This window comes from Convolutriloba macropyga, chromosome 11, assembly GCF_964194025.1.
Source record: "Convolutriloba macropyga chromosome 11, txConMacr16.3, whole genome shotgun sequence".
NCBI classification, from domain to species: domain Eukaryota; kingdom Metazoa; phylum Xenacoelomorpha; order Acoela; family Convolutidae; genus Convolutriloba; species Convolutriloba macropyga.
Genome location: NC_134478.1, coordinates 51732216 through 51759221, shown reverse-complemented (window position 1 = coordinate 51759221; position 27006 = coordinate 51732216). Strand labels below are relative to the sequence as shown.

Below are 27006 nucleotides of genomic sequence, written 5' to 3'. Positions count from 1 at the left end.
CTGACTCTTCGTTTCCAACTGACCTCAAAAATGCTTTGGTCTCACCTCTTTAATAAAAAGGGAACACAGAAGATCCCACTAACTATCGTCCAATATCAGTAACCGGTGCATTGGCAAAAATTTTTGAGCAAGTTATAAGGATCCAAAATAATGACTATTTGTTCTCAAATAACTTGCTTTCACCTAAACAATTTGGATATAGGAAAAAAGTGTCCACAACAGTTGCCATACTACAATGTAGGGAATATGTAAGAACCGAAATGGTTGAAAGGATTTTAGTTTGTGGAGCATTCCTCAATCTCTCAAAAGCATTTGACTCAATCTCACTCGAAATACTAATAGAAAAATTGAATTGTTTAGGATTTGACGGAACATCTACACAATTGATTAGATCCTATTTAAAAGATAGAACTCAAAAAGTAGTTTTCTCAGGAAATGAATCCGCCTGGATTTTGCTTAACAGAGGAGTGCCACAAGGAACAGTATTAGGACCACTGTTGTTCAACATTTATGTGGATGATCTTCATACAGCTATTGATAATGACAATTGTCAAGTAATCCAGTACGCTGATGACACTTTCTTCTTTTGTTCTCGTGATTATGAAATTGTAGCCAGAAGTTATTTGGAAAAAAATATTGAAGAATTATGTTTTTACTTCCAAACACATCAATTAATTATGAACAATAAGAAGACAGAATAAATCGTGTTTGCTCCATCAAAAAAAACGAACTTCATCATATCTCAATGTTAACGTTGTAAAAATAGGAGAAACCTCATCTAAAAGATATCTAGGAAGAATATTGGACAACAAATAAAATTTTAAAGAAGAGATCAAAAGAAAACTATCCAGAATGGCGTGCAGCATCAAAATCTTGAAAGTCATAAGGAACTGTTTTCCTAAAAAAACTAGAGTAACACTCTTGAAAGCGCTTGTTTTAAGTCAAATTCAATACACATCTCTTATGCTCGTTGGTATCAGAAAAATTCTCATGATAAGTTTAGAAAAACAACTTAATTGGAGAATAAAAGTATGTTTCAAAAGAAAAAAGTTTGAACGCTCGACTGATTTAAAAATAAAAAATAGAATCATGCCTATTGAATTTCATTTCAAATACCGATGCATTGTATTTTAGAATATGTTGGGAAAAAATTACCAGCTTTTAGCGAGAACAATGTATTGCAAACTTCCTATTTAAACCAGAATGCGAGAACATGAAAAATTTATCGGGCTATGAAAAATAATTCGGAATTCCTCGATAAATCATCGATGCTGCAAGCCATGAAATTGTACAATGAAGTTCCACATGAACAAAGACAAAAACTCGATAAGGTTAAAAACTTTTGTGAAAGAATTCTATTTCAAGGAATATCTGAAGGACCCAAAGACATTGGAATACAGAGATTTGTTGAGGGACCTTTAAAGTTTTCATTGTTTCTAGTTTCCTAATATCCAATATTTTTTTAATATTGTAACATTCCATACGTTGTAAAATATATTCTTTTGGTTATATGTTTTTTAGGATTTGTACATTGCCATTTTGTTGACAATTTTATGCTGTGTAACATTTTGGAATTCAGTATTTTCTTTTGCAAAGAAAACCAAACAAGACAAAAGCAGGAATTTGAACTCCCCAAACACCGACTACAGAAATCAGACGAAAACTTCTTCTTCAGAGCAGCGAAGCTATACAACATCATCAGAAGAACAACGGAGAAGCCAATGAGGAAGAAACTTCTGACCGAGATGTACCAAAACTATTTCCACAGAAGCTACAACGAACTCGACAGCTGCACCTGGAGACTTCTATACAACTGTGGAATCTGCAATCCAATGAAAAAACTCGTGCCAAACGAAAACTGAAGGGTTTTTTTACACACGTGGGCTCCGACCCTAAAGACTCTCCTTCTACTACTACTACTATTGAATTTACTGGTTTTCGGTTTGCATGTTTTAATCTGATGTTTTTATGAAAGTCATTAGAATAAACTCTAAAATTGTCTGGTTTCTAAAACAAAAATTGTTTGCTTCTAATTGGCGAAAAAACCAGCAGCTGTTAATTTGATAGGGTTTATAAAATAAAGTTTACACTGTCAGAGAGTTGATTGAAAGTGCGGTACCTGTGGCATTTCAATACGCTGGTGATCTGCCATCTCTTTTAATAATAGTTTGGTCCAATAAACGCTTACTTTTACAATATCCTAAAAGTGTCTTTTTAGTTTGTTACGCGATGGCTGAAGCGAAGAGAGGAGTGGGTGATGAAAAGAACGATGATAGTTCGTACAAATATATCGAAGGGTTAGTGAAAAAGCACGGATTGGGGAAAAAACTTTACGATGAAATGAAGGCCAGGATATTGCTAACAATTTTGGCGAATGTCATTGCCGGGATATCTTATGCGGAGCCTCTTAATATAAATTTCGTTATAAGACAAGTTGTGCGGCTAAAATACAACTTATAACAGCAGTTGATATAACAGCAGTTGATATAAAAGTTTAATTTTTCGAGTAGTTTCAGAAGCCATGCTTTTAAACAAGTGGCTCTCTGTACGGGCAGAATTAAAATAGTGTAAATAACTAATTATTTGAACATAATTTGAAATACCCTCTGTGCACTTTCTTTCTTATTTTTCTTGTCAAAAAGGCCCATCTTGTTAATTGGGTTGCTTGCATGTTGAGAGATTAAATAAATATTTGGGTACAAATTTCAGTTTCATTCACTTTTTGCATATGATGACGGACGAACGATTTCTTTAAAAGCTCTGACTTTATTCTTCGCTTGATTTTGGAGGTTTTTCATTGAATCATGGAGACTCAAATATCAGGTTTTTCCCATAATATGAACAAATTTTGTGTAGCTCTATACGCTGCCTCCGGGCTTGTAGGCTCATTGCGCTGACTTTCAGCAGTCGAAGCACCAACTAGAGCCAGTGCCCGATGGGGAAGGCTGTTGCCTGAAATATTAATAATAATGATTAAATCTTTAGGACTAGTGTCCAGGCGTCATTCGACCCTACAAGTTCAGTTCATTATGAATAGTTTATAAAGAATTGAGTTTTAAAAAATCATCGCCCTATCGCAATTTCTATTCACACCTCGAAATCAAAACCCTAACTATTGTACGAAATCACGGCGACAATCTAAAAGCGATTATCAAAAAGAAACCCAGCCCGTCTCAACAGCAACGAAAGAAAAAGCAAAAGAAACGAAACGCAGCCAAAATTTGAGTAAGTCTGGCACTAGGTTGGTTTTGTAAATTCCTATTGATTGAGTTCAATTGGAATTGATCAAAACCAGTTTTCAGTCCCAGTCGTCAATTTGAGCAAAATCGTTTAGCTTTTGTTAAGCCCTATCGCAATTTCTATTCAAAATTTTTGTGAAAATCCTATTGATTCAGTTCAGTTGGAATCGATCAAAAATTAAAGTCTTCATCAAATTATTTTGTGAAATTCCTGTTGATTAAATTCAATTGGTCTTGATCAAAATTTTAAGTCAACGTAGTAAGTTCTGTGAAACTCCTGCTGATTAAGTTCAATTGGAATTGATCAGAGCTTATGAAACAAATGGGAAAAAATTGTAAGACCTGTAACAAGCCAATACAGGCACAAGAGAAAACATATACATGCGTTGCCTGCAACTGTCATATACACATGACGACAATTTGCACAGGACTTTCCTCGGCCTCCTCAACGGGATAATAGATCTTGGAAACAACATTATGCTTCTCTGCAATGAATGCGTGGACAAAAACGAGCGAGATAAATTCATAAGATGCAGAACAATGGCGAACATGACCGAGATAGAAAATTTGGACTTTAGCAATCAACTCAAAAACATGGAAAAGAGATTGACTGAGCTTGTAGACAAAAAGATAGAAACCGCCATCAAAACAACTTGTGAAAAAGTTGATAAAACGTATGCTGCCGTGATCTCCGTGGAATCCACACAGGAGACAGATAGGAAACTTGGAAAGTTAATTAAGAAAGAGAAAGGCGTCGACAACATCAAACAAAGTTTCAGAATACAAGGGATCCCTGAAGATCATAACAAAACAAAAGCTGAAAATCTTGTCCCCACAACTGACGAAGTAAATGAAATACTGAGTGAAATAGGCGTTAGGCCTGAAGTGAAGGAACTCAAACGACTAGGTGAATTCAAGAGAGAACGGAAGAAACCAAGAACTCTTTTAGTAACGGTCGCTAACGAACATGAAGCCAGGCTAGCCTTAGCAAAAAGTATTGAACATCGAGAGGAATTAGCAAAGAGAAATGTTTACTTGCTACCAGCTCTCAGCAAAGAAGATGCCCTCAAAGAAAACCTGATTCTGAAAAAGAGAAGAGAACTGTTGACAGAAGGAGTTCCTCGAGATAAACTCAAAATTCGAAATTTAGAACTATTCAACGATGGTGCGAAAGTGGAGATTGCCTCCGTAGAAACCAAGTCAAACTGACTAGGTTTTGTTAACATTCTGCAACTAAACGTAAGGAGCCTTGTGAACGTAGAGAGGAGAATTAAGTTTGCAAATGCTGTAATAAACTCAGACTACAACGTTATATGTCTCTGCGAAACTTGGCTCAATGATAACATTCCATCATCTGAACTATTTCTAAATGACTATTGCATCTACCGACAAGACAGACAAATGGATCAAGACAAAAATACCCACGGAGGCGCCCTCATAGCAGTAAAGAACTCCTTCATCTCCGAAAGAGTAATTTCTGAGCAACCGGATTCTAGTCTTGTCTGCAAAATACAATTAGCTGAGAACGAAATTTTTATTTGTGCCTTTTACCACCCCCCAAGAACTAGTCCGTACCGTTACGAGGTTAACGATTTCCAAAAACTCCTTAAAATCATTCCTAAATCAAAAACGACCATTTTATGTGGGGATATAAACTGTCCTGATGTTAACTGGAAAACTCTAGCAAGTACAAATGAAGAAGAAAACGAAGTCATTGAATTGTTTGAGGAATCCCTATACAGACAAATCATAAACTTCCCCACCTGTGGGCAGAACACTCTAGATGTAGCATTTTACAAAAATTGTAATTTGGTGGCACATCTCGACGAGAAATTTTCCTCATTTACGACTGCTCGGATCATAAATCAATCCAGTTAACACTAGAATGTCCACGCCAAGACACCAAAGAAACTCTTGGAAATTTTAGAAGTTTCGGAAACGCTGACTACGAAAGCATAAATAATATTTTAAGTACTGAACCCTTCAAACCAGTTTGCTTCACTAACATAAACAACATGTGCGAAGAATTTTACCAGTACATGGATCAAATATTCGAGGTCCACGTCCCCAAAAGAACTAGACACCGACAAAGTCTACCTCCCTGGATATCAAGTTTCACTTCTTACAACATGAAGAGACTACAAACCCAAAAACGACTCTTATCCAAAAAACCCACTAGTTATCGAAAACAAGAAGTTCCTAAACTTGAAAACCAATTGATAGAATCATCGGAACTGGACAGGATTGAATATCAGGAGAAAATCATGCGTGCAAGAAATACCGGTACAATCTGCAAACACTTGAAAAGCCTGAAAAAATCACCCAGCCTTCCAAAATTACTAATCAAAGAAAATCAACAGAGCACAAAAATGCAAGAGCAAGTCAACATGATGAACGAGTTCTTTCACTCAGTGTTCTCACCCAAAATTCCTTTATACAAGATGTAAAATTGAGAAATCCTGAAATTACAAACTTCGAAATCTCAAAGAAAGCAATCTACGAAATACTTCTTTCGCTAGATGCCACAAAGTCGCGAGGCCCAAATGGAATACCGCCTGCATTTTTCCAACGTACAGCACGCGAAACAAGTAAGAATTTAAATGTACTTTTCAAGCAGATAAAACGACTGAGAAAAATCCCAAAATCATGGAGAATTGCAGCTGTGACACCAATCTACAAAAAAGATGACAGACGGAAAGTAGAAAATTACCGACCAGTCTCTCTTTTAGACATTGACAGTAAAGTTTTTGAGAAATGCATTTGTTCAGCTTTATACGCTCACTTCGAAAAATTCCTAACAGAACACCAACATGGATTTGTTAAAAAACGCTCAGTTAATACAAATATGCTATCCTTCTTGAAATCAATTCACGACGCACTCGATAACGAATCAAGCACCGAAATTGTAGCATTCTACACAGATTTCTCCAAAGCTTTCGACAAAGTGCCGCATTTTGAGCTTGTACAAAAAGTTGCAAATATTGGAGTGGGAGGTTGCCTATTAGAAATCATCATTGACTACTTAGACAATAGGAAACAATTCGTTCGGGTAGACAACACAAGATCGGAAACTTTGGATGTAACAAGTGGGGTACCCCAAGGTTCTCTTCTCGGACCACTCCTGTTTTGCATATTCATCAATGACCTACCTGATGTGTTAGTTTTCTCTGACCCATTTATCTTCGCGGATGACCTAAAAATTCTTGCAGGGAAGAAAACGTTTTGGCAAGATCAAAATGATCTCAATGGTATTGAACAGTGGGTAAACGAAAATAAAATGAAATTAGCCATGGACAAATGTGCAAAGCTGAGCATAAGAGGTCAAACACAAAATTACGAGCTTATGGGCACTAAACTAGAGTCATCCAAAGTCATCAAAGATCTCGGCATCTATGTTTCCCATGACCTGACGTGGAAGACACACATCGAAGAACGACTGAAAAAAGCGAACAAAGTACTCTACCTACTTCGACGATACATAGCTCTTCAACTAAGACAAGAGATCAAGCTCGGACTCTACAAGTCACTAATTTTGCCAGTACTCTTATATGGCTCTGCAGGTACAAATCCGAACCGAGATGAGCTACAACAGCTTGAAAGATTTCAAAAGAAAGTAGTCAAATGGATCCTTGGACAAAAAGTCATGCCGTGTCCAAATCAACTGAGACTTCTTAACATACTACCACTACCAATGTTCATGCAACTAAATGACATTCTACTTTTATCGAAATTGACAGAAGACGATAGCTTTTTACCAATGCTGAAACAAAATTCAGAAAAAGGGAGAACAGATGAATTATTCAAGCTCCCGAAAACCAGAACTGAAAAGGCTAGAAATGATTTCTTTTTCCGTACATGCAGACTAGCAAATCGAATAGAAAAATACATTGAATTTAATACGAAAAAAGGCCTTAAAAATCGAGTTTTAAATTTCATGTGGAAGTTTGTAGACGAGCGATTCGACGAAAATAACATCTGTAGCTGGCATCTATGCTGTGACTGTCAGATCTGCAGAAATAATAGGACACTTTTCTAAGACGACGACTGGGACGAAAATCCCCTCAGTGAAAACTGTAAATCCCCAACAACAACAACAACAATTGTAGTTTGTACATTCACATAATAATATCCATGTGCAGGGGTTGTTCTCGGCCCATTGATGTACAAATTATCCATTGTAGACATCTAGTAGTTTAGGCTTATGGTGTTCATCTCGAAAAATTTCATATTTGAAGAAATCATTGAAGAGGTTGGCCAACTGGCATGCTCGCATCCAAAAATCAGACTCGCACTTTTTCGATCGAAACAGGGTATATCAAGTTTTTTGTAACTTGCTTTTGATACTTTCGGTTTAGATTAAGTAACATATTGTTAGCAAAAGATGTCAACTTTTCCGGCTAATATTTGGGCGAACGTAAGAAATACGTGCAGTTCTTGATGAAGTGATAGTGGTAAAATTGCTAGAATAATAATACATTTTAATAACTAACAGATCGATATTTTGACTGTAGAGTCCATGCCGCAGAATTTTCTGCACGCTTTCATTTCGTGTTAAGTCTGTTTTGAATGGTTTCCAATGTGAAGAGCCGTAACTCTCAATTGATACTAATTGTTGGATAACTTCTTCTAATAGATTGAAGTATTCGCTATGCTTCGTTTGATGGCGTTGAGTGGCTTAACAGCCTTTTCTACAAGTTTCTTGGCGTGTTGATTCTACCTAACAGTGTTTGAGATAATGATGCCCAGATCATTCATGTTTGGGACATTTTAGAAGATAGAGCCGTTTAGCCGAAGAAATGTCTCCTTGAAAGTTAACAACTTTCGTTTTCGTTAGGTTGAGAGTCACGCAGTTTTCGTCACACCTTTTGAAGGTCTTTGTGATACCTATTCCAATTATAAATGCATAGGTTTCGACAAGTTTGAAGTGATCAGCGTAACCAAAATTTTCATGACTTTGTGGCAGGTCATTGACAAAAATAAGGAATGGTAGATGCCCAAGCGTTGAGCAGTGATGTACTCCAATAAAAGTAGTTTCTTATTGAGACAGAATTGCCATTTCTAATTGTTCATTTTCATTCTTTGAGGTAGCTCTGTAGTAATCGGAAACGGTTTTTAATTCCAAGGTCATTGAGTTTTTGCAAAAGTATTGATTGATTGACTTTGTCAAGAGCTCTTATAACTTACAAATAAAAGGTCATTGGGCTGTTATTCTCAAAGCTATCGTAACTGACAACACCTGGTTTAGGTATTTCAAAATGGGCTGTAACAATAGATCTCCGTTTACGGAAACCCTATTGATGAGGTGAGATCGATTTACATGCAAACGTGTAGTGTTTGTCGAAGTTTTTCAAAGATTCTTGAAACCGCTGACGAGAGTCTGATGAGCCTGTAGTTGTCGATGAGCTGTTTGTCACCATCTTTGTGCACCGGAACATATTCGCTTATCTATTAATCTGGAAAAGTTTCATTTACAGATTGTTGAATAGAAGTAACAACGATTTCATTGTGCTTCCTACCAGACTCAAGAGAACTTGATTGCTCATTATATCTGTACCTTTTGCCTTATTGATCATCAGGTGATTCAGTAAGGCTTCATTGAAAAGTAAGCTGATGAAAACCGAGACATTGTTTTCGATTAAACCTTACTCAGTGGATGCATTGGGGAAAACGGATTGGAATGACATTTAAAAAGTTTGGCCTTTTCTTTATGTGCACCGTTTTTATCGTCGAAATATAGTTCGCTGGTTGGATCGTTTTCTTTGGATAGGCTCTTATTGTTATTGGGCACATCAGAGAATCTTACTTGTCGAAACAGCTTTTCTTCGTATTCTTGTTGATCCCTGTGGTGGGGTAATGATAGATGAGTGCGCAATTGATCCGCTTTCATTTCTTGGCTAACATTCATGCTTGGGTTTTTCCTGCTTGGTGTTGCCGAGTTTTCAGCCTGTTCATTAGATGAGATTCCTCGGGTTATACCCAGCGTGCTAAAATTGTTCGTTGTTTTGTTTTCACGGGATGAAGTCAAGAAGTTTGCCATACAAACATTCGTATCATTTTCCAGCTACTGAATCAGATTCGAGTAACAATACGGACTAAATGAGTGTCTGTTTATAAAGTCAATTATTTAGGAGCAATCGGCTTTTAGTGTGAGAGTTTTCAGAAATTAGTTTACAACTCGATCTTACTTGGCATTTGTGTCGGTTTTACGTCGGGACAAAATTTCATTGAATAGGGTGAGTGGTCTGACAAGTGTAAGCTCCTTATCGAATTGTCTGTAGAGACTTCGATAACTGTTCGAGGCTGATTGCTTAAAATTACATCCAGACTTCTCCCTTTTGGAGGTGTTGTTTTTTTCTGCCCAGAGTTTTTTTTTGAACCAGTTGCTCTTCTGGGTTTGATAAACTTAGCGACGGCCAGTCTGACAGCGAGAAATTGTTAGCTCCATCAATTACCACATTCTTGATATTCAACTCTCGCTGCTTCCTTTTGAGCATCTTCAACGATTTTTGATATTCATGTTGGTCCCATGAGTATAGGCTACCCTCAGATGAACACAATGGATATGCTCCTTGACATCGTTAAAAGTACTCCTCCGTGCTTGCTTTTGCCTTGTCGCCTGGTCGTTCGTTTCGATGTAACTGATAATTAGGTAGAAATATTGCTTAATCCTTTAACATATTCTTGTAGCCATGTTTAGCAGAGGCATAAGACGCAATTGAGTTCACAAAGTATCTTTTTTTTGAAGTTCTAGAGCTTCTCATGTTGTATACTGGGAGGTTTAGATTTATCGATAGTCATTCTGTATCGGTAATGATTGCTTTGAACCATTTACTGCTACCTTTTTTGAAGATTCTGGTCTTTAACTCGTAGGTTCTTTGGATTCGCTTTTTCTGTGATTATCCAATTTAAGGGATCTGTTTCCCAATTCAGCGTCTTGGCCAGAAAGTTTTCTGCTAATAAACACTGGCTGTTTATATTTTCTAAGTCTTATAATATTGCCTATGTCAGTTTCAACATAAAGATGAAATAGAATTTTGCGTACTTCAGCTAAATCGTTTTCTTTTTACATCTTTGTCTTTCGATTCTGGCATTCCGAGCATTCGAATGCCCGTTAAATCCTCCAAAGCGGGTGCAGGTTTTTGAGTAGTTTGTTTGACGGCTTTTACTTCAGGTTTTTCGTTCGTAGTATTTGTCAGTAAGAAATTTGCATATCTCCGACATGGTTTTTTTTAGTTCGTTTGTCTTTTTTGAAGGGCTTTCATTTGTGGTTGTGTTTTGTTTTCATTCTGATTTTCTTTGAGGTTCGTCACCTTCACCTTTTTTCGCTTGAACACATGCGTTGCAAAGTAAAAGTGCGTTTTGCAAAGTAGTTTCCAAAGTAAATGTTTTGACATCATTTTGAAATGTTACTCCCCCATATAAAATATGAAGTACAGCGGTAGAATCGTTGGTATCGAACAAGTTTTCGATTGAACGTCACACAGCGACTAGTGGCTTTCTTCGACGAAAAAATTTTGAAAAACAGACTGCGCATAACTCATGAACACGGATTTTCAGTTGTTTCTGAAAACTCGTGCTAGCACAAGAAACTAAATGCGGGGATCTTACGCCAGTGGCATATCTATCCACGAATCCATAACAATAACAAATGTCTATTCTAAATCACCTTGTCTTTGATATTTTGTTGGCTACGTATTTTCTTCAAACCCCTGTCATGGATTAATTATTCTGCGTAAGACATCCTTCAACTGCTCTCAAAATTTTTACATGTATATTGAGTTGACGTGCCCGCGAATTGACCGAATTTTGCATTTGGGGGAGAAAAGGTAGTTTGTTTATGATCATCACTTAGAACAGTCGAATAATTTCAGTTGAAAAATTTATCATTCTACGGTCCTAGTCTGCCCATCTTTCTGCGCTTTGTATTCAGCTGCGTTGCGATGACAGCATATTTTGGATATAGCACGCTTGTTGTTTTCTTTTCTATTTCGCTAATAAACCTAAACGTTCAGATTGCTATTGTATATGAACTAACTCATTTTCATTACTATTTCAGAGGCATTGGTTCTAATTTTTGAACCGGTTGCCCCGAACGGTATTTTGACATGGGGAATTTTGTCCCGACACCGCTCTACCTCAATGTAGCTTTTTTTGAAACTATTCAATCTTTTCTATTTGATTTTTGGCAATCAGGGAATTTGAATAACCGAATTTGAATATCAAATAAACAGTCAACTGCTAAAAATTGGTGACTATAACTCGCTTTCAACTGTTTTAGTTTGTTTATTGTTTCATGCAGGGACACTTTTAAAAGTTCTTACTCAACCACAATGTCAACGAATTAATAAATTGAAAATAGGTCTGCTATTTAGTTTGTAACGAAAAAGATAATTAATCGCAAATGTTACTATTATATTTATGTCGAGGAAATAATTACATAGAAATTGAGCGAATTAGATCAATACATGCTTTAACGCTATTAAAAATTGGAATTTTTTGACAAGTTCTCTATTACTTGGTCGTTTCGAATTCCGATGTCAATCATTTGATTGATTTGTTTCCGACGACCAAGTAAATTGTAATCATTTATTTCAATTCCCTGTAGGCAGGATTTTATTGAGTGTTTCCAAAACTAATTCACGTTTTTTTCTTTGTACCAATTTTTGTAAGTGTAGTTGCCACTAATCTGTACTGGACGTCAAAAGTAAGCTAACACCATATTATTATAAAAGCATCCCAAATTGGGTTGCAATGTTTCGTCAATCTCTGAATCCTAATTTTACGCCAATCATTTTTGGGTATTAGTTTTATCGCAACTTGAAAGTAAAAACCAATAATTTATTAAATATTATTTTAGCTCATCGAGCATCAAAAAAATTTCAGCTGTCAAGAGATTTATTCTTCAAATTGCTATCTGGGTCAACATTTTTTAAAATGAAAGTTTGACTGTTTTAAAAACTAAATCACTGGAGCATAATTTTTTTGCATTAATTCGATGAACTGTACATACAAGCTAAGCAAAATCAACAGAAGACTTTACAAAATTGTAGCGAAAAAGCTTCAATTACGGCTCTTAGTTCGGACGACTTTATTTTTAGGGCTTTCCTATTATAGCTCCCCCTCACAAAATTATAGCCACCCTTACCACTAAGCCTGGGGGAGGGGTGGGGTTGTTATGGGAAAGACACCGACTTTCCTCTGAGTAGCTACTTTTAAGTCCGCTGTGTTTCAAACCCTTAGTTCTAAAATTCATGTTAGCAATATCTCTGAAGGATGAAAGAGAAAAATGGCGCAAAGAGAAAATCAACATTGCTGTCATTGGCCAAGCAAGACAGGGGAAATCGTCGCTGATAAACGCCAATGTTGGCAAAAAGGTGGCTAAAGTGCGAGCAACAGGTGTATGTACTACAGATATCCGGTCATTTCCCCATCCTAGAAATCCAAACATTATACTTTGGGATGTTCCGGGAGTGGACGCTGTAAAATTTCCTCGTGAGGCATATTTCGAAAAAATTGGCTATTACAAAAATGATTACGACTTCTTCTTGATTGTGACAAAAGACATATTCAGCTCAGACGCTAAATACGTTGCTGACGAAGTTCAGAAAAATAACAAAAGGTTCTATTTGATCAGAACGCACATTGATGACAGTATTGAAAAGCAGATGAAGGATAAAGATGATGATGAATCCCTGGAAGAAGAAGATATCGTTGCTGATGTTCGGAAAAATGTGAAAACTGAATTGGAAACATTTGCTTTTGACACTTCGAAATTCAAAGTATATCTTGTAAACAACAGAAATCCTCTGGAGTATGATTTTCCGAAATTGAAAGAGGATATATGTCGTGATAGTGTGTCTGAACTTCAACAGGAAGCCTTGCTACTAACGATTGGAGGTTATGGTCGGGAAATGATTGAGCTGAAATACAAATTGTTCCAGTCTCGAATCAAGAAAGCAGCAATTGCTTCTGCGGCTGGTGGTGCGGTGCCGATTCCGGGCATCAGTGCTACTATAGACTTGACCATTCTAATCGAAGAAACCTTGACTTATTTCGAAGGTTTTGGCCTGAGTAAAGAGTCAATTGAGTCTTTGGAGGAGCTGAATGAGGTTCCAAAGGGAACAATTGAAGATGCCTTAACCAATAAATTGTATAATGAGAACCGACTGCTTTATGTCGTTCGTCATGGTGCTCCTAGAGCCCTATCATCATGGGATTCGGTCCGAAGTGCCTCGCTAGCTATTGCCTCGACTTCAGGACGTTTCATTGCATCTCAACTGTCGCTTCTGGCAACCTCGGAAACAGTGGAAACTACAGTTAAGTGGGTTTTGCCTTTCGTAGGCTCTGCTGTCGCAGCCGGAATATCCTACGCTGTGACTTCATATCAATTGGGGTGCTTTCTGGACCAAATGAAAAAGTTAGCAGTCTTCGCGAATTCATATCTCTCGGATGCGGAGCGACATCGACTTGAAGCCTTTGAGGCTTCGGAGGACGAAAATTAATACCTGAGACAAACAAAAGCGGAGATCCCTATTGACTTTCATCACAGGTTTGAATTTCTTTTCTGTTTGGTACCGTCTAGTACTTCAAATTGCGTTTCTTCATCTTATTGCAAGCTCTTTTGATTGTTTCTATTTTTTATGGGTGAAGTTACGAGCAGCTTTTTTCAACGGCTCGCTTTTTGATGATAATTTTACTCAAGGCGTTGAGATGAGTTGCGTAATACAAAATTGCGAAAGAATCTAAATAAGATAATTGTGAAACGAAAAAGCTGTTTTTTAAAAATTCAAAATAGTGAGCCAGAATGTTTAATTTAGCTCCACTAGGATTGTTAGGATAGTATATTTCACATTTTTTATTGGCATGAATTGAATACTCTTATCAATAGTCGAGAAGCGATAGCGAGGCTATTAATTTTAACTAAAGTTGCTTAGAAATTTGGTATTTAGTTTGTGTGCTAAATGTAAACATGAAGTTTCTCCACATGCGCTAAATAATGTTTATTTATTTTGTGAGTAGTGTAATGGGCATAATTGTTCTTTAAAGTTGATATTTTATTTTTATTGGCGCTTTTCTGCTTTTTCTCTATTGCTTACTTTCTTATGACATGGTAATACTTTCATACTTCCTTCACTTTAACTGTGTGTGTACAAAAGTTTATATTCATCGAATGTTTATTTTGTAAATAAAGAAAAACTCAAATGCAAGTCATTTGTGCTTACCAATGCCTATTTGTCTCTTAACATTAATTCAAATTTAAATCTCCACTTTTCCCAGCGAAATTAAGAAATGTCACCTATATTGTTCGTATTTTCTCAGAGACGAAGTGTTTAGTTAACGCTGACTTAGACATGAATTAATTTGGTTGCGAGTATAGAATTTTAATATTTAGGATGGAGGTTTACTCTATTAAAAATTCCGCAAATAGTCCTAGAAAAAATCCGTACAGCAAAAACAATGGAAGGGGTAGTAACTTCTCAAACCTACTGCTCTTAATTAGACTAAAGGGTCATACCAAGCCCTTCGATCGATCCCTAAATGAACTGTTTTGGGGCGTTTTAGAACTGTGCTCACTTGCCAATGATTGTAATAATGTTAGGATAAGTTTGAAGCGCCCCTCTATGTTATGTGAAATGTCTGTTGCTAGGAAATAATCTTACCGAAAAGAATTAAGTGGTGACTCTAAGATTGAGGATTATACCAGGTCCTCAATTCAGTTAACTAATCAATCGATCAACCAAACCAATATACTTAAACAAGATAGTAGATAGCGTGAAGAGCTCGTCGGTGTTCACTCCACAACCCAACCAGACGAGTATTAACCAACTTGATAGAACGTTAAGACATGGCCTATCAGGTACTTCAGGTTACTGCAGACCGTTTTAATTGTCTACTTGGTTCACCATTCCATACTACATGGGTTGACTTAACTTGCCAAGTCTTTTACGATTAGGCAGGCCTACCCTCAGAGTGGCTTCACTATGCAATCTCCTGGAAGGAGCTTGGTCGATTAATACTCTCAGAAATCAATCAATTCTTGATGTTGTCTCCCGCCTCCGTACTGTCCTCCAGTTCGTTTCGTAACCTAACCTAATTGTCGATTGCTTCTAACACAACTGGTTCTAAACCAAAAACACCGAAAAACAGCAGTATTTTACAACACCAATGAAACCTATTTTAAAAACTGATTATAGAGAAAATTGCAACTTCTTTAAATAATGACAACTATTTTTTCAAATAAACGTATTCTGGCCATTTCTTTTGCAGATTCACAGTTCACATAGCCCATACAACTGGTTCTAAACCAAAAATACCGGAAAATAACAATATTTCACAATACCAATAAAACCTGTTTTAAAAACTGATTATAGAGAAATTGCAACCTCTTTAAATAATGACAACTTCAAATAAACGTATTCTGGCCATTTCTTTTGCAGATTCACGGTTCACATAGCCCATACAACTGGTTCTAAACCAAAAATACCGGAAAATTGCAATATTTCTCAATACCAATAAAACCTATTTCAAAACTGATTATAGAGAAAATTGCAACTTCTTTAAATAATGACTTTTTTTTCAAATAAACGTATTCTGGTGATTTTTTTTACAGATTCGCAGTTCACATAGCTCATACAACTGTTTCTAAACGAAAATTACAGGAAAAAAGCAATGTTTCACAAGAAAACGCCATTTATAGAGATTCAATTACGGCTCAACCTGAGTTCAAATCAACAAACGGATGAGAAATCGGTTCACTCTACGGAGATATTTCAACATAGAGGTACCGTACCAAATGACAAAATGTCTGTGCCTTGTTTCGCTGTTATAATTATATGCATCTTTCAGCGCCTTGTGGTTCTTCTTTTCATCATTGCTCGCCCCATTGGCTAGTAGTGCAGGCTCGTTGGGTTGCTCCTGTGTCCCAAGTAATGATTTGTAGAGTCCCTTCGTCTGCATCATTGCCACAAATCTTGTGCTCCAGAATGGAAAGTCCTGTACCTTTCCTGTGTAGGTCAGCAGCTTCACTGTCTGTTGATCCATCGTAGTTTGAGCAGGCAAAACAGTCGTGAAAAGAAAAGGTACTAAGCATAAACGGATTATGACTGTCAACAACAAATTAGTTGTTTTAGAAATTAGTTTTATGACTTAGAAAATTTCTGGGCCCATAACCTGTTGGGTTAAGGGTTTTCGCAAGCGGAATAAAAAGCGTTTTTAACTAAGTAGAAAAATTAATTTCTCAAAATGAGAGAATAACAAGAGTGATATTTTACAGTAGAATTTAGAGATTTACAGGAGATATCTGATTTTTAGATCAAGATGGTGATTTGATTTTGGGGATGAAAAAAGGCTCAAAAATCAGCTGTATGTATACCCATTATCACTGCGAGAATGTCAAGATACAAAACTAATCTTAGCACCATGATTTACAGTGGGGTTCGCAAGGGTTACCCAATATGGTTTGCTTCTGCAAATTTACCAGAAATCAGTCGCAGGGAGTACCATAGATGGTATGCATTTACACTTTTCTAAGAATTCGTTCACATTTCCGGTGGTATCACTCATTCAATACATGCTGGGAAGATTTTACATCAAATAATCTCACTCTAATGTTAGTTATCTAGATTCTCCAATTTGAACCAACTATTGATTCTAAGCACCATTTCTTGATGATTCTTTTATATAAATTATCTGATTAAAATCAATTTGCTTTTGTCTTTATAATCTGGTAAGTTAAACTTTCTTTCTAATTCTCACTAAGTTTAAGACTATAGTTTGGTCGATATTCTAACACCACCACTCAGACTTGAGCTGATTGCGTAGAGTCTGTTCCCATCAAAACAGTTCTGAATGTTTCCACCTTCGATACGGGTAAAGATTTCGTGAAGATGTCGGCTGCCATTTTGTCAGTAGGAACGTAGTGAATTGAAATAGTCCCATCTTCCGTCTTGTCCCGAATGGAGTGAAATTTATACTCAATGTTTGCTCCTCTTGTGCATGACTGGGTTTTGGCACAATTTAATACAACTCTGGTTGTCCTCTCCAATTGCTATTGGATGTTTCTGTTGGATACCGAAATCGTCCAGTAGTTGTTTCAGATACAATGCTTGAACTGCTGCTGCCATGCCCTGATATTCTGCTTCTGATGAAGAAAGAGCAACTGTGGCCTGCTTCTTGACACCCCAGCTGAGTGCTGCGGCAGGTCCGTTGAGCTTGAAGTAGTAGCCCGTCGTTGATTTTCTGTCGTTCACGTCACCAGACCAGTCTGCATCACTTTCCCCCACTAAATCATAGCTAGCTTCTTTTGTGTAAGTAAGTTTTAAACCTTTTGAACCTTGAAGATATCGCAGAAGTCTTTTACTGCACATCCAGTGTTGATTGGTAGGTGCATTCATGTGTCTTGACAGAATGTTGACTGTGAAAATGATGTCTGGCCTCGTGTGTTTGGCCAGATACAGAAGTGATCCAACCAAGCTTCTGTAGATCCTCTGGTCCAGTTTTCTGTCTCCGTTCTGTGCTGTCTGAAGTTTCAAATTCAAATCAGCTGAGGGTTCTTGAGGTTTTGCATTGATCCTTTTAAAACCGCTCAAGCATTGTTTCTATGTAGCATTCTTGGTCGTCTGTGACTTTGCCTTCTTCTCGTCTGATTCGTAGACCCAGAAACCAGTGTAATCTCCCTGTGTTTTGCATGTGAAATGTTGCTTCGAGTGCCTTTTTGACATCGGAGATCACTGTCGTGCTTCGGTCATTCCTGCTTCTGGTGAACTGCTGTGTCAGTAGGAAGTTTGCCAGTTCCTTATACCAGTTGTTTGCTGCCTGTTTCAAACCAGAATTTGATTTATTCGGTCGGCATACTAACGTCTCCCCATCTTGTTTTACAAACTCCTCTGGCTGTTACAGATACGCTTCTTCCTCTATTGGTGAGTGCAGGAAAGCCGTCTTGACATCAAACTGGTGCATCACATGGCCCTGCTTCGCTGATAGTTGAAGTAGAATCCTGAATGTCTCTGGTTTACAGGTAGGCGCAAAAGTCTCAAAGTAGTCCAGTCCTTCCACCTGTTTGAAGCCATTGAAGCGTGCTTTATATTTGTCCACTTGGCCACTGGGTCCCAATTTCACTTTGTAGACCCATTTGTCCGGTATGACGTCCCTGTCTGTGGGTGGTCTCACTAGGTTCCAAGTCTCGTTGTCTTGGAGTGCCTTGACATCGTCCTTCATTGCCCGGTGCCACTGGTCCCAATCGTCACCTTGCTTGGCTTCGTAGACTGTTTTGGGTTCCAAATAGTCACCCTCAGTCACGGCAAGTTGGGTCCTGACTTCTCTAAAAAGTTGCGGAACATTCCTTGCTCGTGTCCCTCGTCTGGACTCTGCCCTATCCGCTTGCTCCAGTGCCTCTTCAAAGAAGCCACCTTTCTGTGAGAAGTACTCCGTTTCACTGTCTTCCATTGACTCCGGGTCTCTGAGACTCACTCTTGTTGCAGTAGATTCTTCATCCAGTGCTGCTTCCTCAACATCTGAGGCATCTCGTCTCAGTGTCGTTTCTTGAGTGTTCACGCTCTCTGCGTAATGCCACTCCTCCTTTATTGCAGATGTGCCCTGCTCCTCTTTGTTGCCATCGTCGTGATGACCATCATCTGGTTGCCAGATCCCCAGTTGCTGTAACCCCTCATCTAGTAGGTTGGGCGTCTGTGTTGTCAGGAATTGATCCCACTTCGGGCTCCTTGATGGTCACATCTCGAACTGCCACAGCCTTCCGTGTGTTGGGTACATACACCAGGTATCCGTTGTCTCCTTCAGTGTAACCCACAAGCTTTCCTTCCAGTGCCTTGGGTTCAAGGTTGCTGACATCTCTGTCCCGCTTCCTCATGAAGACTGTGCAACCAAAAACAGATAGTTGACTAATTGAAAGCTTAGGTTTTATACCTCGCATCAGCTCTGCTGGGCATTTTTCTTCTCGTCCCACAACCAAGTTCCTGATCCTTGTTCCATGGAGAATTGCTGCCCCCCACATCATCTTGGGAAGACCCGAGTCAATGAGCAAGCATATTGCCATCTCCAGCAGTGTCCTGTTGCACCTCTCAGCTAACCCATTCTGTTGTGGCGTCTCTGATATGGTCTTCTGTAGAATGCCTGCATCTAAACAGTACATCTTGAACTGCTCTGAGAGAAACTCCTTCGCATTGTCTTGTCTCAGCTTCATGGGCGTCCCCACACTGAGAACAAACTTCTTCAGGCTTGCCAGTGCTTCACTCTTTGCCTCAAGCAAGTCCACAAACACAAACTTCGTGTACTGGTCTGCAAACACAATGCAGAACCGGAACCCTGACAGTGACTCTACTCTGAAAGGTCTCATCACGTCTGTGAACACCCTCTCCAGCTTCTCTTCTGCTTGGGTCTCTGCCACTCTTGGTACTGGAGTCTTTGTGATCTTGGCCAATGCTCACACATTGCATAAATCATCGAGTTCCCCACTGTCTCTGGTGTTTTCCTGACCACATCCGCTTGATTCAAATGACCCAATCTTCTGTGCCACTTCCTTGCACTGTCAAGTTTCGGGCTGTTGGAACTCATCCTGAATTCTAGAACGCTGCAGGGTAGGTAAAACAAATTTTTTTCTTGTTAGTTTTACCCGAGTTCCCTTCTGGAGTTTCATGCAGCTATTTCCTCTCTCGAATGGGAAGCTATGTCCCCACTCCGTGCATCTTGAGACTGATAAGAGGTTTGAAGAATAGTCCGGCACACACAAAACATTTTTGAGTTCGCATTGGAATTCCCCTTTGAGAGTATGCTGATTGTCACACAGCCTCTGCCCACCACTCCGGAAGCCTATTCGTTGGGATTTCTGACCACTGATTGAATGGGCACAAAGTCCAGGAACGCATCGATGTTCGTCACTATGTGATCTGTACAACCACTGTCGGACCCATTGGACCCATTGCCACTGACTCATGTTTGGCTCCATCTCTTTGTCGCTTGCATGCCCTGTCTAGGTGACCTTTCTCACCACTTGCTACATTGTGCTGTCTCCTTCCTGCAGTCCTTGGCAAAGTGTCCGGAGATCCCACACACAAAGCAGCTTCCTTTCTTGGGTCCCTTCTTTTAGTCACGCTTCACTGCCAGTGCCACTGAACCACTTTGTCCCTTGTGCCTATGTGCTGTGCTCTCATGGAAGGTCTGCAGCCTTTTCCTCAACTCTGTGAAGTTCGTTGCCGGGTTAAAGCTTTCCTGTACAACAAAACTTTCATACCTCATTGGCAGACCCTCATTGGCTTCTTGTAGCCTTGTGAGCAACTCATGTCCTCTGATGAAGAAGCTATCCAAATCCTCAGCATCCTTGAGCTGCAGTCGAGTAAGCTGTGCCACCAAAGCCACCACTGTCGGCGTCTCCGCACTCTGAAATCTCTCTTGCAAAAGCTTCTAAGCCTTTGCTCCATCTCCGATGCCGTCATCTCCCACACAGTCATGTCTCATCAGCATAAGGATTGTTGCATCTAGAGTCAGTGCCAGATGGTACCACACATTGTTCCGTTTCTCCTTGATGTCTGCAACTTCATTCTCATATGCATCCTTAGGCACCTTTTTGTTCTGCTTTTCATCATTGCGCGCCCCATTGGCTAGTGGTGCAGGCTCATTGGGTTGCTTCTCTGTCCCAAGAAGTGATTTGTAGAGTCCCTTCGTCTGCATCATTGCCATAAATCTTGTGCTCCAGAATGGAAAGTCCTGTACCTTTCCTGTGTAGGTCAGCAGCTTCATTGTCTGTTGATCCATCGTAGTTTGAGCAGGCAAAACAGTCGTGAAAAGAAAAGGTACTAAGCATAAACGGTTTATGACTGTCAACAACAAATTGGTTGTTTTAGAAAATAGTTTTATGACTTAGAAAATTGCTGGGCCCATAACCTGTTGGGTTACGGGTCTTCGCAAGTGGAATAAAATACATTTTTAACTAAGTAGAAAAATTAATTTCTCAAAATGAGAGAATAACAAGAATGATATTTTACAGTAGAATTTAGAGATTTACAGGAGAGATCTGATTATTAGATCAAGATGGTGATTTGATTTTGGGGATGAAAAAAAGGCTCAAAAGTCAGCTGTTTATATACCCATTATCAGTGCGAGAAAGTCAAGATACAAAACTAATCTTAGTACCATGATTTAAAGTGGGGGTCGCATGGGTTACCCAATATTGTTTGCTTTGCAAATTTGCCAGAAATCAGTCGCTGGGGGTACCATAGATGGTATGCATTTACACTTTTCTAAAAATTTGTTCACATTTCCGGTGGTATCATAATCATTCAATACATGCAGGGAAGATTTTACATCAAATAATCTCACTCTAATATTAGTTGTCTAGATTCACCAATTTGAACCGAATATTGATTCTAAGCACCATTTCTTGATGATTCTTTTATATAAATTATCTGATTAAAATCAATTTGCTTTTGTCTTTATAATCTGGTAAGTTAAACTTTCTTTCTAATTCTCACTAAGTTTAAGACTATAGTTTGGTCGATATTCTAACACCACCACTCAGACTTGAGCTGATTGCGTAGAGTCTGTTCCCATCAAAACAGTTCTGAATGTTTCCACCTTCGATACGGGTAAAGATTTCGTGAAATTTCTAAACTAAAAATTGCTAAACTAAAAAATACCCGAAAATAACAATATTTCACAATACCAATAAAACCTATTTTAAAAACTGATTATAGAGAAATTGCAACTTCTTTAAATAATGACAACTTTTTTCAAATAAACGTATTCTGGCCATTTCTTTTGCAGATTCACAATTCACATAGCCCATGCAACTGGTTCTATTCCAAAATACCGGAAAATAGCAATCTTTCACAATACCAATGAAACCTATTTTAAAACTGATTATAGAGAAAATTTCAACTTCTTCAAATAATGACAACTTTTTTTTCAAATAAACAGATTCTGAGCAAATCCTTTGCACGCTTATACCTTAAGTAGACCGTACAGTTGGTATAAGACCAAAACTCCTAAAAATCAATATTTCACAATACACAACGACCTATTTCAAAAAAGGTTAGAGGAAATTGCAACTTCTTTAGATAATGTCCTTTTTTTCAAATTAACACATTCTGACCAATTCTTTTTGTAGATTCACAGGTCAGGTATTCAAAAATCTCCGAAAAAGGCAGTATATTACTATACCACTGAGACCTACAATAAACTGATAATAGAGAGAATTGCAAATTACTTAAATAATGACAACTTTTTTTCAAATAAACGCATACTGACCAAATCTTTTCCACATTTCACACAACCTATACAGTTGATCCCAACCCAAAATCCCAGGAAATTGCTATATTTTACAATACAAATGACACCTATTCTATAACTAGATGCGTTATTTTGGCTTCTTCAATGCCAACTTCTTCAAATAGATACGACTTTTGTTCAAATGAACCTATTCTGACCAAGTATTTTGCACAATTGCAGTTTACATAACCATTTAATTTTCTTAAGTCTTCCTACATGGCTACACAAAAGTACATTAATGCTACCGAGAAAACGCAGGGTTCTCCCGGGCTATAACTCGGCAGCAATGCTGCATACATGCATTTACATGAGAAAACATAAAAACTGACCTTTTCTGGAAGCTCGTAGTCAAATATTTCAATGGACTCTGAACGGTAATATGAGAGTCTTTCGTTAGTTCGAGGAGTTTTGAATCCCTTTGAACAATCAGCCATAACTAAAGACCTATCTGAAAAGGACATCAATTATCAATTTCAGTGTCAAGTCATACCACGAAGCGGACAAAAACGCCCGCGAAACTTGTCCGCACAGACACTACATCCCCAAGATGAGATGCACAAAAAGCCCAGCGGGGGGGGGGGGGGGGGCAGAACCGACTAACCGGCGTCTCAAAAGGACAGGGGGAGTGCACCTCATGGGACGAAACGCCCTTACCCTAGAATAATAGTAATTCCCCGACATCCGAACTGTAATTATAATCAGATACGTGACGTAGCATGCCATAGTTGCTTTCAGAGGATCTATGAGACCAGTCCTATTGACACAATTTGTCAATTTTACTCACTTTTACAAGTGAAATACCACATTATGAGCACCAAATTAGAGGGTTGGGGGGGCATTTGCAGATTGAAAATAGACCTCTGAAACCCCAAAAACTCTATACAAAATATATATGGGGAATTGCCCCATCATAAATGGAGTTCAAAGAACCAATATCTGTTAGTGAATTTCATGATTTTCACATTTTCCCAAGTTGAAACACCGGACACTAAAATGTCAAAATTGCGGTATGTTTCCTGGCCAATTTCTCAAAAACGGCTGAAGGAAAACGCCATTTATAGAGATTCAATTACGGCTCAAGCTGAGTTCAAATCAACAAACGGATGAGAAATCGGTTCACTCTACGTGGAGATATTTCAACATAGAGGTACCGTACCAAATGACAAAATGTCGGTCCTGTTTTGCTGTTATAATTATATGCATCTTTCAGCACCTTTTGGTTCTTCTTTTCATCATTGCTTGCCTCATTGGCTAGTGCAGGCTCGTTGGGTTGCTCCTCTGTCCCAAGTAATGATTTGTAGAGTCCCTTCGTCTGCATCATTGCCACAAATCTTGTGCTTCATAATGGAAAGTCCTGTACCTTTCCTGTGTAGGTCAGCAGCTTCACTGTCTGTTGATCCATCGTAGTTTGAGCAGGCAAAACAGTCGTGAAAAGAAAAGGTACTAAGCATAAACGCATTATGACTGTCAACAACAAATTAGTTGTTTTAGAAATTAGTTTTATGACTTAGAAAATTTCTGGGCCCATAACCTGTTGGGTTAAGGGTTTTCGCAAGCGGAATAAAAAGCGTTTTTAACTAAGTAGAAAAATTAATTTCGCAAAATGAGAGAATAACAAGAGTGATATTTTACAGTAGAATTTAGAGATTTACAGGAGAGATCTGATTATTAGATCAAGATGGTGATTTGATTTTGGGGATGAAAAAAGGCTCAAAAATCAGCTGTATATATACCCATTATCAGTGCGAGAAAGTCAAAATACAAAACTAATGTTAGCACCATGATTTATACCGTGGGGGTCGCAAGTGTTACCCAATATGGTTTGCTTCTGCAAATTTCCCAGAAATCAGTCGCAGGGAGTACCATAGATGGTATGCATTTACATTTTTCTAAGAATTTGTTCACATTTCCGTTGGTATCATAATCATTCAATACATGCTGGGAAGATTCAACATCAAATAATCTCACTCTAATATTAGTTATCTAGATTCACCAATTTGAACCGAATATTGATTCTAAGCACCATTTCTTGACGATGCATTTTTGACGAAATCAATTTGCTTTTGCCTTTCTAATCTGGTAAGTAAAACTTTCTTTCTGATTCTCACTAAGTTTAAAACTCTACTTTGATCGATATTCTAACAAAAAATTTATTATGGAGAAAGTTGCAACTTTTTTTTAACAATGACAACTTTTTTTCAAATAAACGTATTCTTGTCATTTCTTTTGCAGACTCACAGTTCACATAGCCCATACAACTGGTTTTAAACCAAAAATACCGGAAAATAGCAATATTCCACAATACCAGTAAAACCTATTTTAAAACTGATTATAGAGAAAGTTGCAACTTCTTTAAATAATGACAACTTTTTTTAAATAAACTTATTCTGACCAAATCTTTTGCAGATTCACAATTCACGTAGCCCATGCAACTGGTTCTAAACCAAAATACCGGAAAATAGCAATCTTTCACAATACCAATAAAACCTATTTTAAAACTGATTATAGAGAAAATTTCAACTTCTTTAAATAATGACAACTTTTTTTTCAAATAAACAGATTCTGAGCAAATCTTTTGCACACTTATACCTTAAATAGACCATACAGTTGGTATTAGACCAAAACTCCTAAAAAATCAATATTTCACATTACCACACCGACCTATTTCAAAAAAGATTAGAGAAAATTGCAACTTCTTTAGATAATGTCCTTTTTTTCAAATTAGCACATTCTGACCAATTCTTTTGTAGATTCACAGTTCAGGTATTCAAAAATCTCCGAAAAAGGCATATATTACTATACCACTGAGACCTACAATAAACTGATAATAGAGAGAACTGCAAATTCCTTAAGTAATGACAACTTTTTTTTCAAATAAACGCATACTGACCAAATCTTTTTCACATTTCACACAACCTGTACATTGGATCCCAACCCAAAATCCCAGGAAATTGCTATATTTTACAATACAAATGACACCTATTCTATAACTAGATGCGTTATTTTGGCTTCTTCAATGCCAACTTCTTCAAATAGATACAACTTTTGTTCAAATGAACCTATTCTGACCAAGTATTTTGCACAATTGCAGTTTACATAACCATTTAAATTTCTTAAGTTTTCCTACATGGCTACACAAAAGTATATTAATGCTACCGGAGAAAACGCAGGGGTCTCCCGCGCTATAACTCGGCAGCATTGCTGCATGCATGCATTTACATGAGAAAACATGAAAACTGACCTTTTCTGGAAGCTCGTTGTCAAATATTTCAATGGACTCTGAACGGTAATATGAGAGTCTTTCTTTAGTTCGAGGAATTTCGAATCCCTTTAAACAATCAGCCATAACTAAAGACCTATCTGAAAAGGACATCAGAGCGAAACTTACCAGTCACTAAATTGTCAAAATGACCGTATGTGTCGAGGCCAATTTCTCAAAAACGGCTGAAATAAACAAAACGCCATTTACAGAGATTAAAGTACGGCTCAAGCTGAGTTCAATGCAACAAACTGATCAAAAATCGGTTCATTCTAAGGAGATGTTTCAAAAACAAGGTACCGTACCAGATTTGACCTATTTTGACCGGAGCACTGGACCTGCTTTGACCCCCATCAAATGAGGAATCTAAATCACTATAATTTATAATCTGGACAAAAAATTTGTCAACTTTACTATGCCATGGCCGACACGTCCGAAAATGGGCTAAAATCCGGGTTCTGCGTGTACAGAGCAAAAATTGAACCCCTCAACTCATAAAAACTATATAGAATATATATATATATATATATATATATATATATATATATATATATATATGGGATACTCCGCACTATCTGAAGAATCTAAGAACCTATATATGTAGGGTTACTTGGGTATTTTGGGGTACCGGTTTTGATTGAGGCAACATGACCCAAAATATCGACTTTTTGAAAATTTGACAAAAAATAACTTTTTCACCCTCCTGGTTACAGAGAGCATGTAACATGACATACAAGAGCAGTTCTCGGCCAACAAACTGCGACCGTGCCCCCCTCAATATGGTTATGTACTTTAGAAGATATTAGAAAAATACTGATTTATACCCCATTTTTCGGGCCACAAGCGATGCCCCAAGTCACCAATACTGATGTGAAACAACATTGTCAGGAAGTTTCTGGGTGTAATTCTGGTGCACATCGGCTTTCTTGGTCACAGCCAACCTTCATGGAGAGGTGGGAAAAAATTCCCCACCTCGCCATGAAGGCTAAGATGTTTTGTATGTTTTGGCAAAATATGACAGTCGTCAAACTTTGATGAAATCGTCAAAAAGTAAAAGTTGTCGGCAAACCTTTAAACACGGGTACGGCTAGCTTAGGGGACCTATTTTTAGCTTGGAAAACTCTAATTGCACGCTAAAACTAGTTCAAATGCGCAAAATGTTAAATTTTGTACCAAGGTTACCCAAAAACAATATTTTTGCATTTAACCGTTAAAAAGTTTGTATAAGAA

At 37.9% G+C, this 27006-nt stretch overlaps 1 protein-coding gene across 2 annotated transcripts in view; it reads left to right on the top strand.

The window, feature by feature from the left end:
• The first annotated feature begins 2141 nt into the window (after positions 1–2141).
• LOC142349785 (interferon-inducible GTPase 5-like) overlaps positions 2142–27006 on the top strand; it is a 35529-nt gene continuing 10664 nt past the window's right edge. Inside the window, exons 1-2 of one of the 2 annotated variants that reach the window (XM_075401557.1) lie at positions 2142–2346; positions 12512–14506. In XM_075401557.1, coding sequence (XP_075257672.1) covers positions 2230–2346; positions 12512–13741 — 1347 coding nt within the window. In that variant the 5' untranslated portion in view covers positions 2142–2229 and the 3' untranslated portion in view covers positions 13742–14506. Of the gene's footprint in view, positions 2347–12511; positions 14507–27006 lie in introns of those variants that run through there. The other variant, XM_075401558.1, reaches the window with a different exon arrangement.